This window comes from Ovis aries, chromosome X (genome assembly GCF_016772045.2).
Source record: "Ovis aries strain OAR_USU_Benz2616 breed Rambouillet chromosome X, ARS-UI_Ramb_v3.0, whole genome shotgun sequence".
In the NCBI taxonomy this organism is placed as follows: Eukaryota; Metazoa; Chordata; class Mammalia; order Artiodactyla; family Bovidae; genus Ovis; species Ovis aries.
In genome coordinates, this window is record NC_056080.1 from 84,116,909 (window position 1) to 84,130,327 (window position 13,419).

The 13,419-nt window shown below is 40.5% G+C and overlaps 1 protein-coding gene across 1 annotated transcript in view; it reads right to left on the reverse strand.

Moving 5' to 3' along the window:
- The window catches only part of PASD1 (PAS domain containing repressor 1), a 70,042-nt gene that overhangs the window by 45,583 nt on the left and 11,040 nt on the right, over positions 1-13,419 (reverse strand). The window contains exons 3-7 of the mRNA XM_042242340.1: positions 13,216-13,340; positions 13,031-13,035; positions 12,497-12,610; positions 9,770-9,897; positions 7,679-7,752 (exon numbers count right to left, since the gene is read on the reverse strand). Of these exons, the coding sequence (XP_042098274.1) occupies positions 7,679-7,752; positions 9,770-9,897; positions 12,497-12,610; positions 13,031-13,035; positions 13,216-13,340 (446 nt within the window). The remainder of the gene's footprint in view (positions 1-7,678; positions 7,753-9,769; positions 9,898-12,496; positions 12,611-13,030; positions 13,036-13,215; positions 13,341-13,419) is intronic.

The following is a 13,419-nucleotide window of genomic DNA, read 5'->3' on the forward strand; positions in this document are numbered from 1 at the left end:
ACTGCCAGGGACACGGATTTGATCCCTGATTGGGCAACTAAGATCCTGCATGCCATGCAGCATGGCAAATAAATAAATAAAACAGATAATCAACAGGGTCCTACTGTAGAGCACAGGGAACTCTACTCAATATGAATCTTAAAAAGAATGTAAGGCAAAAAGCATTAAGTCAAAAGAGAGTAGGATCCTGTCCCACTTATTCAGATGCCTAATACACAGCCTGACATCTTCATTACAGGATGACAAATGCAAACTACCAGGAAAAAAAATATTACATTCTCCCGGTGGCTCAGAGGTTAAAGCGTCTGCCTGGAATGCAGGAGACCCGGGTTCGATCCCTGGGTCAGGAAGATCCCCTGGAGAAGGAAATGGCAACCCACTCCAGTACTCTTGCCTGGAGAATCCCATGGAGGGAGGAGCCTGGTAGGCTACTAGTCCATGGGATCACAAAGAGTCGGACACGACTGAGAGACTTCACTTTCACTTTTCACTTTCATTATCTGAGTAGAACAAGCAGCTGCCAGCATATTTCTCCAGAACTACTTTTCATAGAGGCTGATACTCAAAAAATTCATCCCAGATTTTTGTAAACTTTGAAATGTATTAAACTTCTTTTCATTAGTGTCTAAACCTTCAGTGATTTCAAGGGTTGCTTCCATGGGTTTGGAGTGCAAAACTTACTTAGAGCTTTTCAAAAAATATTAACATGGAAATTGATCTTATCAATCATAAATCTAATAAGACAGTCAAATGATTTTATGCTTTTAGATGATCAAAATAATTAAGTCATGTAGCTGAAGATGGAAGGTGGTTTGGCTAGTAGTCACACAAACACTATGAAATCTAAAAACCAGAATCCTGAGACTGCACCCTTTCTTCTATCTTTTATTTAATGTCTGACCTTCTCAAGGACAAGACCCTTTTCACACCAACGGGACAAGAGAAGTTAAATAGCTCAGGGGCTATTTCCTTCAACACCAGGCTGCTGCAAAGCCCCAAGTCCTTCCCTTATCTGTCAGTGCCCTGTGGCAGTAGGTGTGTGTGGGTGTGTGTGTGTGTGTGTGTGTGTCTCCCAGGTGGGTGTGAGGTCCCAAGATCAACTGACTGAAAGCTGAGAATTCCGTCACGGTCAGACTGGATCACACCTCCTCCACCCAGCAAGGAGGCATGGACACTTTACATGGAATAGTTGGGTGTTAATGACTCTAGAGCTCTAAAAAAGACAGATGTTTAAAAGGTGCTGGCTTGAAACAGAAAAGGAGAAATATCGTAATAGTAAACATTAATAAGAGTATTAAAGAAATCACCAGACACAGATTTTAAATCTTGTCCATAAATCAGGTTAACAGGTAGCTCTTTGCAGTTAATAATGTGTTTATAGCTCAGTAAGGATTAAGTACAGTTGTTTTTTGTTTTGTTTTGTTTTGTTTTGTCATGTGGCTTGCGGGATCTTAGTTCCCTGACCAAGGATTGACCCAGACCCTTGGCAGCGAAAGCCCAGAGTCTTAACCACCGGACCACCAAGGAATTCCCAGGATAGAGCACAGTTTTAAACTGTAACTATTCTTTATTTCTAAGTACTTCCTAGTTGATAACAACTTAACTATGCATAGTATTTTACAAAGCATGTAGATTTCATTTACTTATCAAAGGAGATAGATCTCATTTCCTGAGTTCATAGTCATGCACATTCTGCAATAACTACCCTCACCATTTATAGACAGAGAGCCTGAGACTTAATGAGGCTTCTCTAAGATTACACAACCTGTAATTGGCCAAGCTAAGAAAAAAAGAAAAACAAATATTGTAGCTTAAAAAATCCCAATCTCATGTTTTGGTTTTGGTTTCTGTTTTGCTATAACTATATTGCAAGACCTCCACAGTATTTGCCAAAAGAGACAGGAGGCTGTGTGGAGTCGAATTAGCCAAGTGACCTGCAGAGGAGGAGGAGAAAGTCCAAACAGGCTTCGTGAGGCAGTGAAAGACAGGAGGAAACAATGGTAGATGACTATAGCATGGCCGCCTCCGGCTACTCCACCAGCTGGTGCTCCCACTTCCTCCCTGACAGCTGCTCACACCTCTTGGTTGGAGTCCTCCCAAAGTACTGTGTGTGCTAATCTTCCAATCATCTCTGCCCTCCTTTCCTATTAGTCATCCCCTGCTGAACCTGCTCCAGACACATTGGCTTCTCAAACACACCCAATGTGCTCCTGCCTCAAGACCTTTGCATCTGCTCTTCCTTCTCTGGAATATTTCCTCCCAAATCCAATCCTTTCAGGTGGTAATTAAAAAGTCACCTTCTTGTTGAGGCCTTAGGTGGCCACCCTATTTATTATGTTAACCAGTGGAAATTGCCAATATTGTACCATCTCTTAAAAAATAGAATGTCAACTGCATGTGGCAAGGTCTAATACAATTTCACTTTCCCTTATAAGCTTCCCTATGTCTCTTCAATGCTTACTATTTTCCCTTGGCCCTCCTCACCATCTAACCTATTCTGATCTACTGTTTGATTTTCTTTCTCCTCCACTAGAATATAAGCTCCCCAGGAAGATAAGGATTTTTGTTCACTGTCCTACCCTCAGAGCCTAGAAGAGAAACTCCCACATAGTAGGTGCTGAATATTTGCTGTATGAATAAGTTTCATTGGGTTGGAGTGATGAGACTAGGCAAGCTAGATACAAAGTTCTAGGGAAACCAAAGCAAATGGCATGTGATACAACAGGGTACAGGGCGCTTTCCCTGGTCGAGATGAGGCACACACAGGGATGAAGTCAGTACAGAACTGTACAAAGGCTCCATACAACAAAATCTCACTAATTAGGACCCTGTGCTGCTGCTGCTGCTACTGCTGCTACTGCTGCTACTGCTACTGCTGCTACTGCTGCTAAGTCGTTTCAGTCGTGTCCGACTCTGTGCTACCCCATAGACGGCAGCCCACCAGGCTCCGCCATCCCTGGGATTCTCCAGGCAAGAACACTGGAGTGAGTTGCCTTTTCCTTCTCCAATGCTTTAAAGTGAAAAGTGAAAGTGAAGCCGCTCAGTCGTGCCCAACTCTTAGTGACCCCATGGACTGCAGCCTACCAGGCTCCTCCATCCATGGGATTTTCCAGGCAAGAGTACTGGAGTGGAGTGCCATTGCCTTCTCTGATAGGACCCTGTACAAGTTGTATATTGTCACCCTATTTATTTAATTTATATGCAGAGTACATCATGTGAAATGCCAGGCTGGATGAAGCACAAGCTGGAATCAAGACTGCTGGGAGAAATATCAATAACCTCAGATATGGAGATGATGCCACCCTTATGGCAGAAAGTGAAGAGGAACTGAAGAGCCTCTTGATGAAAGTGAAAGAGGAGAGTGGAAAAGCTGGCTTAAAGCTCAACATTCAGAAAACTAAGATCTTGGCATTTGGTCCCATCATTTCATGGCAAATAGATGGATAAACAATGGAAACAGTGACTGACTTTATTTTCTTGGGCTCCAAAATCACTGCAGATGGCGACTGCAGCCATGAAATTAAAGACATTTCCTCCTTGGAAGAAAAACTATGACCAACCTAGACAGCATATTAAAAAACAGAGACATTACTTTGCCTACAAAGGTCTGTCTAGTCAAAGCTGTGGTTTTTCCACTGGTCATGTATGGATGTGAGAGTTGGACTATAAAGAATGCCAAGTGCCAAAGAATCTGTGCTTTTGAACTGTGATGTTGGAGAAGACTCTTGAGAGTACCTTGGAAAGCAAAGAGATCAAAACAGTCAATACTAAAGGAAGTCAATCCTGAATATTCATTGGAAGGACTGATGCTAAAGCTGAAAATCCAATACTTTGGCCACCTGATGTGAAGAACTGACTCACTGGAAAAGACCCTGATGCTGGGAAAGCTTGAAGGCAGGAGAAAAGGGTGAAAAAGGATAAGATGGTTGGGTGGCATCACTGACTGGATGGACATGAGTTTGAGCAAGCTCCAGGAGTTGGTGATAGACAGGGAAGCCTGGTGTGCTTCAGTCAATGGGGTCACAAAGAGGCAGATGGGACTGAGCAACTGAACTGAACTGAACATCTTTGCAAGATTCTCTTCACAGCTCTGTACAAGATAACACTTCACCAAAACAAGATGAAAGGGGAATTCACCAGGGACATTCTTTCTGGTGCAGTTGCTGACAGGTGGAGTCTCCCTGGGGACCGCCTTCTGCAGGAGAGTTTCTGAAGACTGCAGACAAAGGGAAGAGCTACTAGAACTCTCAGACATACCTGTCATCTGATTTTCCAGTGTTACCTACTCTATCTTTGGGGGAAAAGATACTACCTTTGTCGAAAATGTTTAGGCAGTTGATGTGACCTCCTACCACACTAACTCCTCTCTCTCTCCATTTAAAATGACATACATTAAAAGAAAAAAACATTTTCTCAAAGTAATGTCCCCAATCAAGTACTTCCCAAAGACTCCTGGAGTTTTCTCCTTGGAACCCCATACCAGCCACAGCACCTGAAAGTGACGTCCTAACAGAAACTAGCCCAGGAGAATCTGGGTCCCTATCCCAGCTCTACTGCTTAACCAACTGCATGGCTTTGGGCAAATCATGCATCCTCTGTGACTGCACTTTCTCATCTTTACAATGAGTCTAAAATCTAGCTAACAATTTGTGGAGAGTAAGTCAATAAACATGAGATCACCTCATGAGGAATAAAGTGCAAGATGCACTTCTCTTAAGATGATGTTATGACATAATTTGGGGCCTCACTGATACATAGAAACTAAGAATACTAACAGTAGTTCAGTGCTTCCTCTGACTGTAGCAGTAGGAAGATGGGAAAGGGCCACACAGTATTAATTCTGTGCCTACTCCTCACCAGTTCTGAAGTATTCATTATTTTTCTATGTTCAAGCAAGACCTCCTTCAGTGTATCTGTAGCTCAAATGGAAAACCCAACCACTGAGTCCCTCTCCTGAAATGAAAGGTTCTTTAGCCTCAGATCTGAAACATGCAAAGACAGGACATCTTGCCTGGAAACAAATCCTTTCTTCTAAACATTTTAAATTTCCCTCTCTGTGTTTCTTTCATAAGCACAAACTTTTCAAGCCTCTTAACAGGATGCTTCTTGCCTTTCAAAAAAACACTGAAAATTACCAAGGGAAATTCCAGAAGCATCTGGGGAGCTCTAGATCCCTATGAACTTTGTGCCTGATTACTTTTTCAACCATCCCTCAGACCACAAAAGGGGAACAGATTATCAATTGCCACTCAGGGTGCCTACAAACTAATGCCTGACGTGTATCTCTCTTCTTGTTGCTATCTGAAAATATCCAGAGGACAAAGAATAAGTCTATATAAAAAAAAAAAAAATAAGGCAATACTGGTTCACACTGAGCTGTAACAATACTGTATTGTATTTGTGAAGTCTCATGACATAGAATGGATTATCATTTTGATAGGATCCATCAGTGAGTCCCTGAGCAGATGTTCATTTCTGCCTGCTCAATGTCAAGCTCTGTGCTAAATAGGGATGAGGCTGACAAGTCCTCCTTTATAGACTTCAGACTAGTGGATGAGCCAGGTCCACCAACAACCCATCATGTGAGACCTGAGGTGGTTGGACCTGGAAAAGCAGCCATAGTGTTGGAAAAGAGAAGAGGGATATGAGAGGGAAGTGAGGAGAGCTGGAATTAAACAGAATTTTCTTCATCAGATTCATCAGTTATTTCCTGTCATGTTTTTATCTTATTGTCTACATGATGAATAATATATTGCCTAATATTTTAAGAAACTGTAGGCATATTTACGAAAGTATTAAAATATATATTATGGTACATCCCTCCAATAATGGTAATTTCTCACTATATTAGAAAAGATATTATTTTAAGCCTTTCCTTATATCGAGTGGAGACCAAGTGGCACAGATGTAGTAGCTGGCTTGTTTCTACATCAGAATATTTTTCATTCAGTTAAGTTCCACTTCAAAATAAAACGCAGGTCTCTTCAGTCTCTGAACTCTCACTCTCTGAAGATTTGGCATAATGATCTACTAGTTGACACAAAATTCATTACCCAAACCTACTAAACAAACCTGCTGTAAGTTGCATGGAAGAATATGTTCAAGTCATGTACCCTTGGGGGAAAGGATATCGTTGGCTGCTATTGTAGCTCAGGTATTCTCACAGAGTAGTACCTAGAGCTCCTGTTTAAACACTGTATGCTTTATAGATATCCTCTCTCCCACCTTATGCAGTAAAAGGTCTTCTAACAAAGTAGAGGAACTAATGAAGGAGATGGGTAAGTCTAAGAGGCCCAAAGAAGCGCATGTACTACAAGAAACACTGTAGTGTTTGCTAAAGCACATTAAGAATTTTGAATGGCTGTTAGTCTTAAACTTGGCCATGCACGTGTCCCTAACTCCTATGAACCATAAATATAGTGATGAATATGTACAAGAAATTTGAGATTCTCTAAAAATAAAATCTTGCTGGGGCACGTGAGTGTGATGGTGGCATGAGCAGACCTGTGACACAATTACAAACTCAGTCATGTGTTGTAGGACGCCAAGCAAAGGGAACACAAACAGACTGCCACCGCGAGCTCTGTTTTTCGTTCTGTGGCTGTATGTGCAGCTTTAGACAATGGTTCCTCACCAAACACTTCTGAGCTCTCCTGCCAGAAAGGGAAGATTCTCCCCTGTTCCTCAGATTCAGACACAGATGAACCTCAGACATTTCCTGTTTAACTCATTTCTTTACCAGCTCTTTCTTCCTTGCCTCATTCCACCACCAAAGCCTAACAGAGACCACAGCCTCCACCTCCCTCCTCCCACCACCAGACCTCACACAAACATGCCTTCCATCAGAAGAATCCTCTCAAAGCATCATCTTGTTTATTTTATTTTGCTAACTTTCACTGGCATCTAGTGCTCATCTTTAATGTATTATTTTGCTATTTATTTACATCTCCATGTACACTGTGATGTAGAAGGAATATGTAATCCATTCTCAATATCCTACTCTGAGCAATGTCTACTATTATGGCTTATTACATATAAAATATCTACTAATGATTTTATCAAATATGAAGTGACTAGATAGTATTGCAAACAATTTCTATTTTGTAAAAATTCTTGGTAGATTGTTAAATAGGCAAATTAAGGTAGTGATATCTAGCAAGTTGGCATTTTCCTATAGGTCAGGAGTGTATTTTTATTTTTCCCAGTCAAAATAATGGAATTACTCCCTTTGTTCTCTGAAAATTTGTTAACAAACAAATGTTAAAGAATAGATTAGATTCACAAAAAAGAGGAACACCTGTACAATAGCAGTTACTACAATGCTGATTTCTTCTTCTACAATTTAAAGTGTTTCAAAAAAAAAGAAGCAATCAAGTCTATGTGTACAGTTATTGTCTTAATTTGAAAGTAATTAAATGTCTGTTTCAGTTAAGGTTGCTCTGTTTATTGCTTTACTTCTTTCATAGAAAGCCAATTACTCGTATTTATATTTAGTTAGAAAAAATATGAATTATATACTAGCTGAGAAAGGAAATTCAAACTATTAGATTGTTCACCTGCATTCATTTTTTCCCCCATTTTGATGGAAAAATAGTCATAGATATGATTTCTCTTGTTTCAGTTTTGTTGGATAAAATTTTATCCTAGTTCCCCATTACTTACAAAAATAGCTTCTCACCTGTGGTCCTCAGATAGCCTATCCTCATCCGAATTTGGGACCAATGGTCTAGGTCCATTTGTACGGAAAAAGCCCTGCAGAAAAATTGGCATTTTAGATACTTAAAATGCACTTACATAGTAAAAATATCTGACATATTTGTAAAGGTTGTAGTAGATTTGAAAATCCAACTCATCTGTATATCATTGTGAGAAAGGCACTCGATTTCACAAACGTGAAAATTGAGGATTTGAGAGCTAGGATGATTTGGTCAAAGATGTACAACTAGTAGATGCAGGATCAAGGTAGGTCCACTTCAAAGTTGAACTCTTGAGCTAACCACCCTTCCACTACTACACAGCCACGCTAGGAACAAAGTCTTCCTCCAAAAAGCCCTGTTTTCTTACAAGATTTATTCTTTGAAATGACCACTAATATGAAACAAATGTCCCAGAAACCCAGAGAAAAACTGGCATAGGTCACAAACAGAGATCCTTGTGCCAAGAGGGAGCCCAGGGTGAGGGCACCATCTCAAATGAGATTTTTCTTTCTCAGATGAGGAAGTGGATTTGGGGGTTGTTGATGTTTTAGTCACTCAGTCATGTCTGACTCTTTGTGACCCCATGGACTGTAGCCCACCAGGCTCCTCTGTCCATGGGATTTCCCAGGTAAAAATACTGGAGTCAGTTGCCATTTCTTCCTCCAGGGGCTCTTCCAGACCCAGGGATCTTTCCAACCCATGTCTTCTGCATTGGCAGGCAGATTCTCTACCATTGAGCCACCTCTAAATGGGATGTCTGCCTTCTCATGGCAAACACGAGAGCTCAAATCCCAGACAACTGCTGGAGAGGGATACTGAATGGGGCCAACAGATTTAGCAACTTACTTTAGTTGCTTTTCTCTTGACCAATTTTCTAAAGATCACATAGATCACTACTCTAAATTGAGTGTAAAGAAGTCCCTCACAGCTTCTGAAATGTGGTCAGTTAAAGCCCAGATTTTAAACCAGAGAGGAAAAGTAAAGCAGATCTTTTGCCCCCTCTGGATTGTAATGATACTAATAATAATGATAAAAATGACGATGATGATCATGACTGTAAGGACTCATATTTACTGAGTGCTAACCATATACCAGGGGCTGTCTTATTTGCACTTCACAACAACCCTCAAAGAGGTACTGTTTTTGCCATTTATAGAAAAAGAACCTGAGGCTAAAAGATGTAAGTGACTTGGGTAAGGTCTTGTAGCTAGTAAGAAAGGTTGTGAACTCTGGATCCAGAGGCCTCTCATGTAAGTACATGTATTGTATGTTACAACGTCATCACAATATTAACCACTTTGTCTAGTCATATGATGGTCTTTGTTCCCTGGAACTCTCCATGCGAGTTACTACCTCATGACTTTTACAGCTGCTGAACCCTCTACTTGGACTGCCTTCCTTTCTTTCCTGGGTTGGCATCTTATCGTCATTCATAGTCTCTGTTCAAAAGGCACATCGTCAGAGAGAGATTTTCCCTGACACTACTGGACTCCCACTCCCACCAGTCATTAGCACACAATTCTGTTTTATCATCTCCATGACATCTGTTAATGTTACTTATCTACTGTCTGTTTTTCCACCATCAAGAACAGTGCCTGACACAGTAGGTGCTTGCTAAGTATGTCACTTGGTAAATAACTCATTAGTCTGAACCAATCAGGTGAATCTAAAGACTAAAGATTTTTCCTTTTTTTTTTTTTTTTTTTTGAGACAGAATCTGACAATACTCTATTAGAAAGATACTAAGTGAGGAACGGGCAGACAGAAGAGCTGCTTCAAAACTCACCTGGTGACAGAGCCTTCTTTTATCCACCCACCAAAATGATAATTTCTCTCTTACTATGTCCCAGCCCCCAGACCCTGTTTGTCAATGAGTGTGCATCTCTTTAGGGTGTTCATCTTCTGAAACACAGGGGCTAGTCTTTTCTCACTCACATACCCTAACACAACCCTCTGCACACATCAGGTGCTTTAGCAGTGCTGTCCAGTAGCTGAGAGACGAAAAAAGACATGTCCCTTTAAAGGAAGCCTGCATGGCCACAACAGGGGAGACACACACCCAACACACTTACCTGTAGAGTCTGAGCCCTAAGGACACAGATGGTCCCCATCAGGTAAAAGGCATCATCCAAAGGAAGATTTATGGTAGATGACCCACAGTCAGGTCTGGAGAAGAAGCTGTGGGACAGTACAGGATGTTCTAAGGGAGAGAGAGACACACAAGTGACAATCTAATAGAAAGGCAGGCCAGGTACACCAAAGAACAGTCACCTGTCCCATCCGTGTGCCATTTATCAACCCATTGACAATTTTCAGAATTCTGAACCACCAATTTTTCCTGTCTTCCTTCCATTCCAACCACCCTTTCCACCCTGGTCTCCACCAGAACAAGGAGTCATTACTGGGAAATAATTGTGAGTTTAGGGTGATTTTTCAGTCTTCCAATCTTACCTTGTGAATGGACGTTTTAACTCCAAAAGAAATTTGCTCCTCTTATTTACACGGACCACGTGGGTATCAAATATGTGTAATTTGTGTGTACATAGAATCAAGTATTTTTTAAGGTATTTGACTTTTAGTTTCCAAGGCATGTGACAAAGATAACTGACAACCACTGTGTGAGCTAATTTTCATTCTTTACTTACTCATTCATTCATTTGTTATATTTTTAGAGCTCAGTGGCAAAGAACTGAGTTAATTATATTCTTAGTTCATGGCATATTATGAACACAGATAAAATTCCCACTCTCATTTTATTTTTTCTCTCTGTCCCTTTCCCACCCACAGGCACCCACTATTATCTACCACCTTTAACATGTGGTCAAATATACCACCTTGTCAAATATGTTCTAAGTTGCTTCAGTGGTGTCCAACTCTTTGCAGCCCCACAGATTGTAGCCCACCAGGCTCTTCTGTCCATGGGGTTTTCCAGGTGAGAATACTGGAATGGGCTGTTGTGCCCTCCTCCAAGAGATCTTCCCAACCCAGGAATAGAACCCACATCTCTCATGTCTCCTGCATTGGCAGGCGGGTTCTTTACCACTAGCGCCACTTGGGAAGCTGAAGTTAAGTCGCTCAGCCGTGTCCGACTCTTTGCTACCCCAGGGACTGTAGCCCACCAGGCTCCTCCATCCATGGGATTCTCCAGGCAAGAATACTGGAATGGGTTGCCATTTCCTTCTCCAGGGGATCTTCCCTACCCAGGGATCGAACCCAGGTCTCCTGCATTGCAGGCAGATGCTTTAACCTCTGAGCCACCAGGTACCAGGCCATATTTGACTGGGGCTTCCCAGGTGGCACTGACTTCCCTGGTGGCTCAGACGGTAAAGCGTCTGCCTACAATGCGGGAGACCCGGGTTCAATACCGGGTTCTCCCTTCTCCAGGAGATCTTCCCGACCCAGGGATTGAACCCAGGTTTCCCACATTGTAGGCAGATGCTTTACTGTCTAAGCCACCAGGGAAGTCAGCGCCACCCCGGAAGCCCAAGTCAAATATGTAGCCTGGTTCTATGTACTATTATGCTTTCACAATTTACAAAAGTTGTCTTGTGCTATAGATCTCATTGTTTCTCAATGAACAGCATGTTTTTAAGATCTAACCATGTGGTATTACGTATATCTAGAGTTCATTACTTTTAACTACTATAAAGTTTTCTATATTGTATATTTCCCCCAAATTTTACTTGTTCATTTCCCTAATGATTACACCTAGGCTGTCTCCAACTCGCTCCTACTACAAACAACACTATGACATACATAGTGTAAGTCCCCTTAGACACAGATCTCTGCAGCTTCACCTCTGTGGTATCTCCATCCAGTGATAGGATTACTGAGTTACAAGATAACTGACTTAATTTCACTCTGTTTTCCAGGATGGCTTCATGAGTTTACATTCCTCTCGACACTGTATTAGTGTTTTCACTTCTCACATCCTCACCAATATTTGGTATTATTCATACTCTTAATTGTTGCTGTTCTAATGTGTGTACATTGCTACTTATTGGGGTTTTTTTAATATAAATTTGAAACATGTATAATATCATATACTCATTGGTTTTTAAATTTCTCATTCTTTACTTACTAATGAGTTTGAGCATCTTTTCACGTATTAGTTGGGCTATTTACCTCAGATTCAAGCCCTAGATCTTTTAATGGTCCCAAGACAGTATTTATATTAATTTATCAGTGTGTGGTTCCTGAAACCTTGAGAATTTCAAATTCTGATCCTGTGTTCACATTAAGACACACAGATTTAGGTTTTGATTTCCTCTAAATAGCACATATTTTTCCTCAAACTCTGACAGAGTTAGCACACTTACTCTTCATCTAAGCCAATGGGCAGAATTTTACTGATCATTTTGTCTCTAAGTTTTATGTGTTGGTCCCTGAACAAGCGTTTACTACTCCAGATTGCAGTCAATGGAATCAATGTATGATTTAAAAATCACTTAGGCCCAGCACAAAATCAACTCCTTATCACTGTGTCCTGTACTTTATCCTTTCTTTTAATGTTGTCTATGCAATACACTCCTTAGGTTATGTTTAAGCAATAATTTCCTTGATTTGTAGAAGGAAAGAGCCATCCTTATCAGCTCTGTCTACCATGTTACCATATGACCTCACCTTGTAAATTTTGCTATAACTTTTTAAAGTCTAATTAATGTTTGTGGTCCACCAAAACCTTTGATCACAGGGGTAGCAGAGAGGGTGCCAACAGTAGAAGGGCATTTATATTACCAATGGAGGGCTGCATAACTCATGAATTTCATATAAATAAGATTAAAAACTCTATTGATTACCATTAGAAACATCTTTCAGAGTCAGGATGACTTTAACATATTCATAAGTAGAGGTGTTATTGGATTCAGCATCTCCTCTTTTGAAATGACAGCAAAATTCAATATGTTTTCCCACTTAAAAAAAAAACAAAAACAGACACAAAACAATTTTACATTTATATTCAACTATATTCTGAAGGATTATTTCATATGACTATTGTCTCACTTAGACTAGATTTTTAAAATATTATTTTCTTTTCATGAATATTAGCACTTGCATAGCTGTCTATGTTGTGTCTATAGAGTGGCTCAGTTCAGTTCAGTCGCTCAGTTGTGTCTGATTCTTTGCGACCCCAGGGACTGCAGCACCCCAGGTCTCCCTGTCCATCACCAACTCATGGAGTTTACTCAAACTCATGTCCATCGAGTTGGTGATGCCATCCAACCATCTCATCCTCTGTTGTCTCCTTCTCATCCTGCCTTCAATCTTTCCTCTACCCCATAGAGTGGGGTATCACCTAAAACATAATTTACATAATACTAATGCAATTATACAAAAGCTGAAAAACTCAAGGTTCATGATAAAGTACAAGATTTAATAGTGGGGAAAGTTTAACATTAGAAATAAAATTTATGAAACTATAGTAAGTTAAATTAATATATGATCAGCAGCTATATTGGCTCTAATGTCTTTATTATTCCTTTAAGTGATATCTGTCTCTTAAAATCTAAGCATCTACTATTTGAAAAAAAAAAAATCTGTACCTGAACATGAAACAGGAATCCTGAAAGCCATCTTTGAAAATATTTCACTTTTCTCGTCATCAGGCAGAAGGCTTAAGAAGCTTTTACCCACGATGTCATTCTCAAGAGGGAAAGAGGGAATCAATTTTGTTAAATGCATTACTGGCATTTAATTTCTTTATCTCCTTACCTCCATTAAG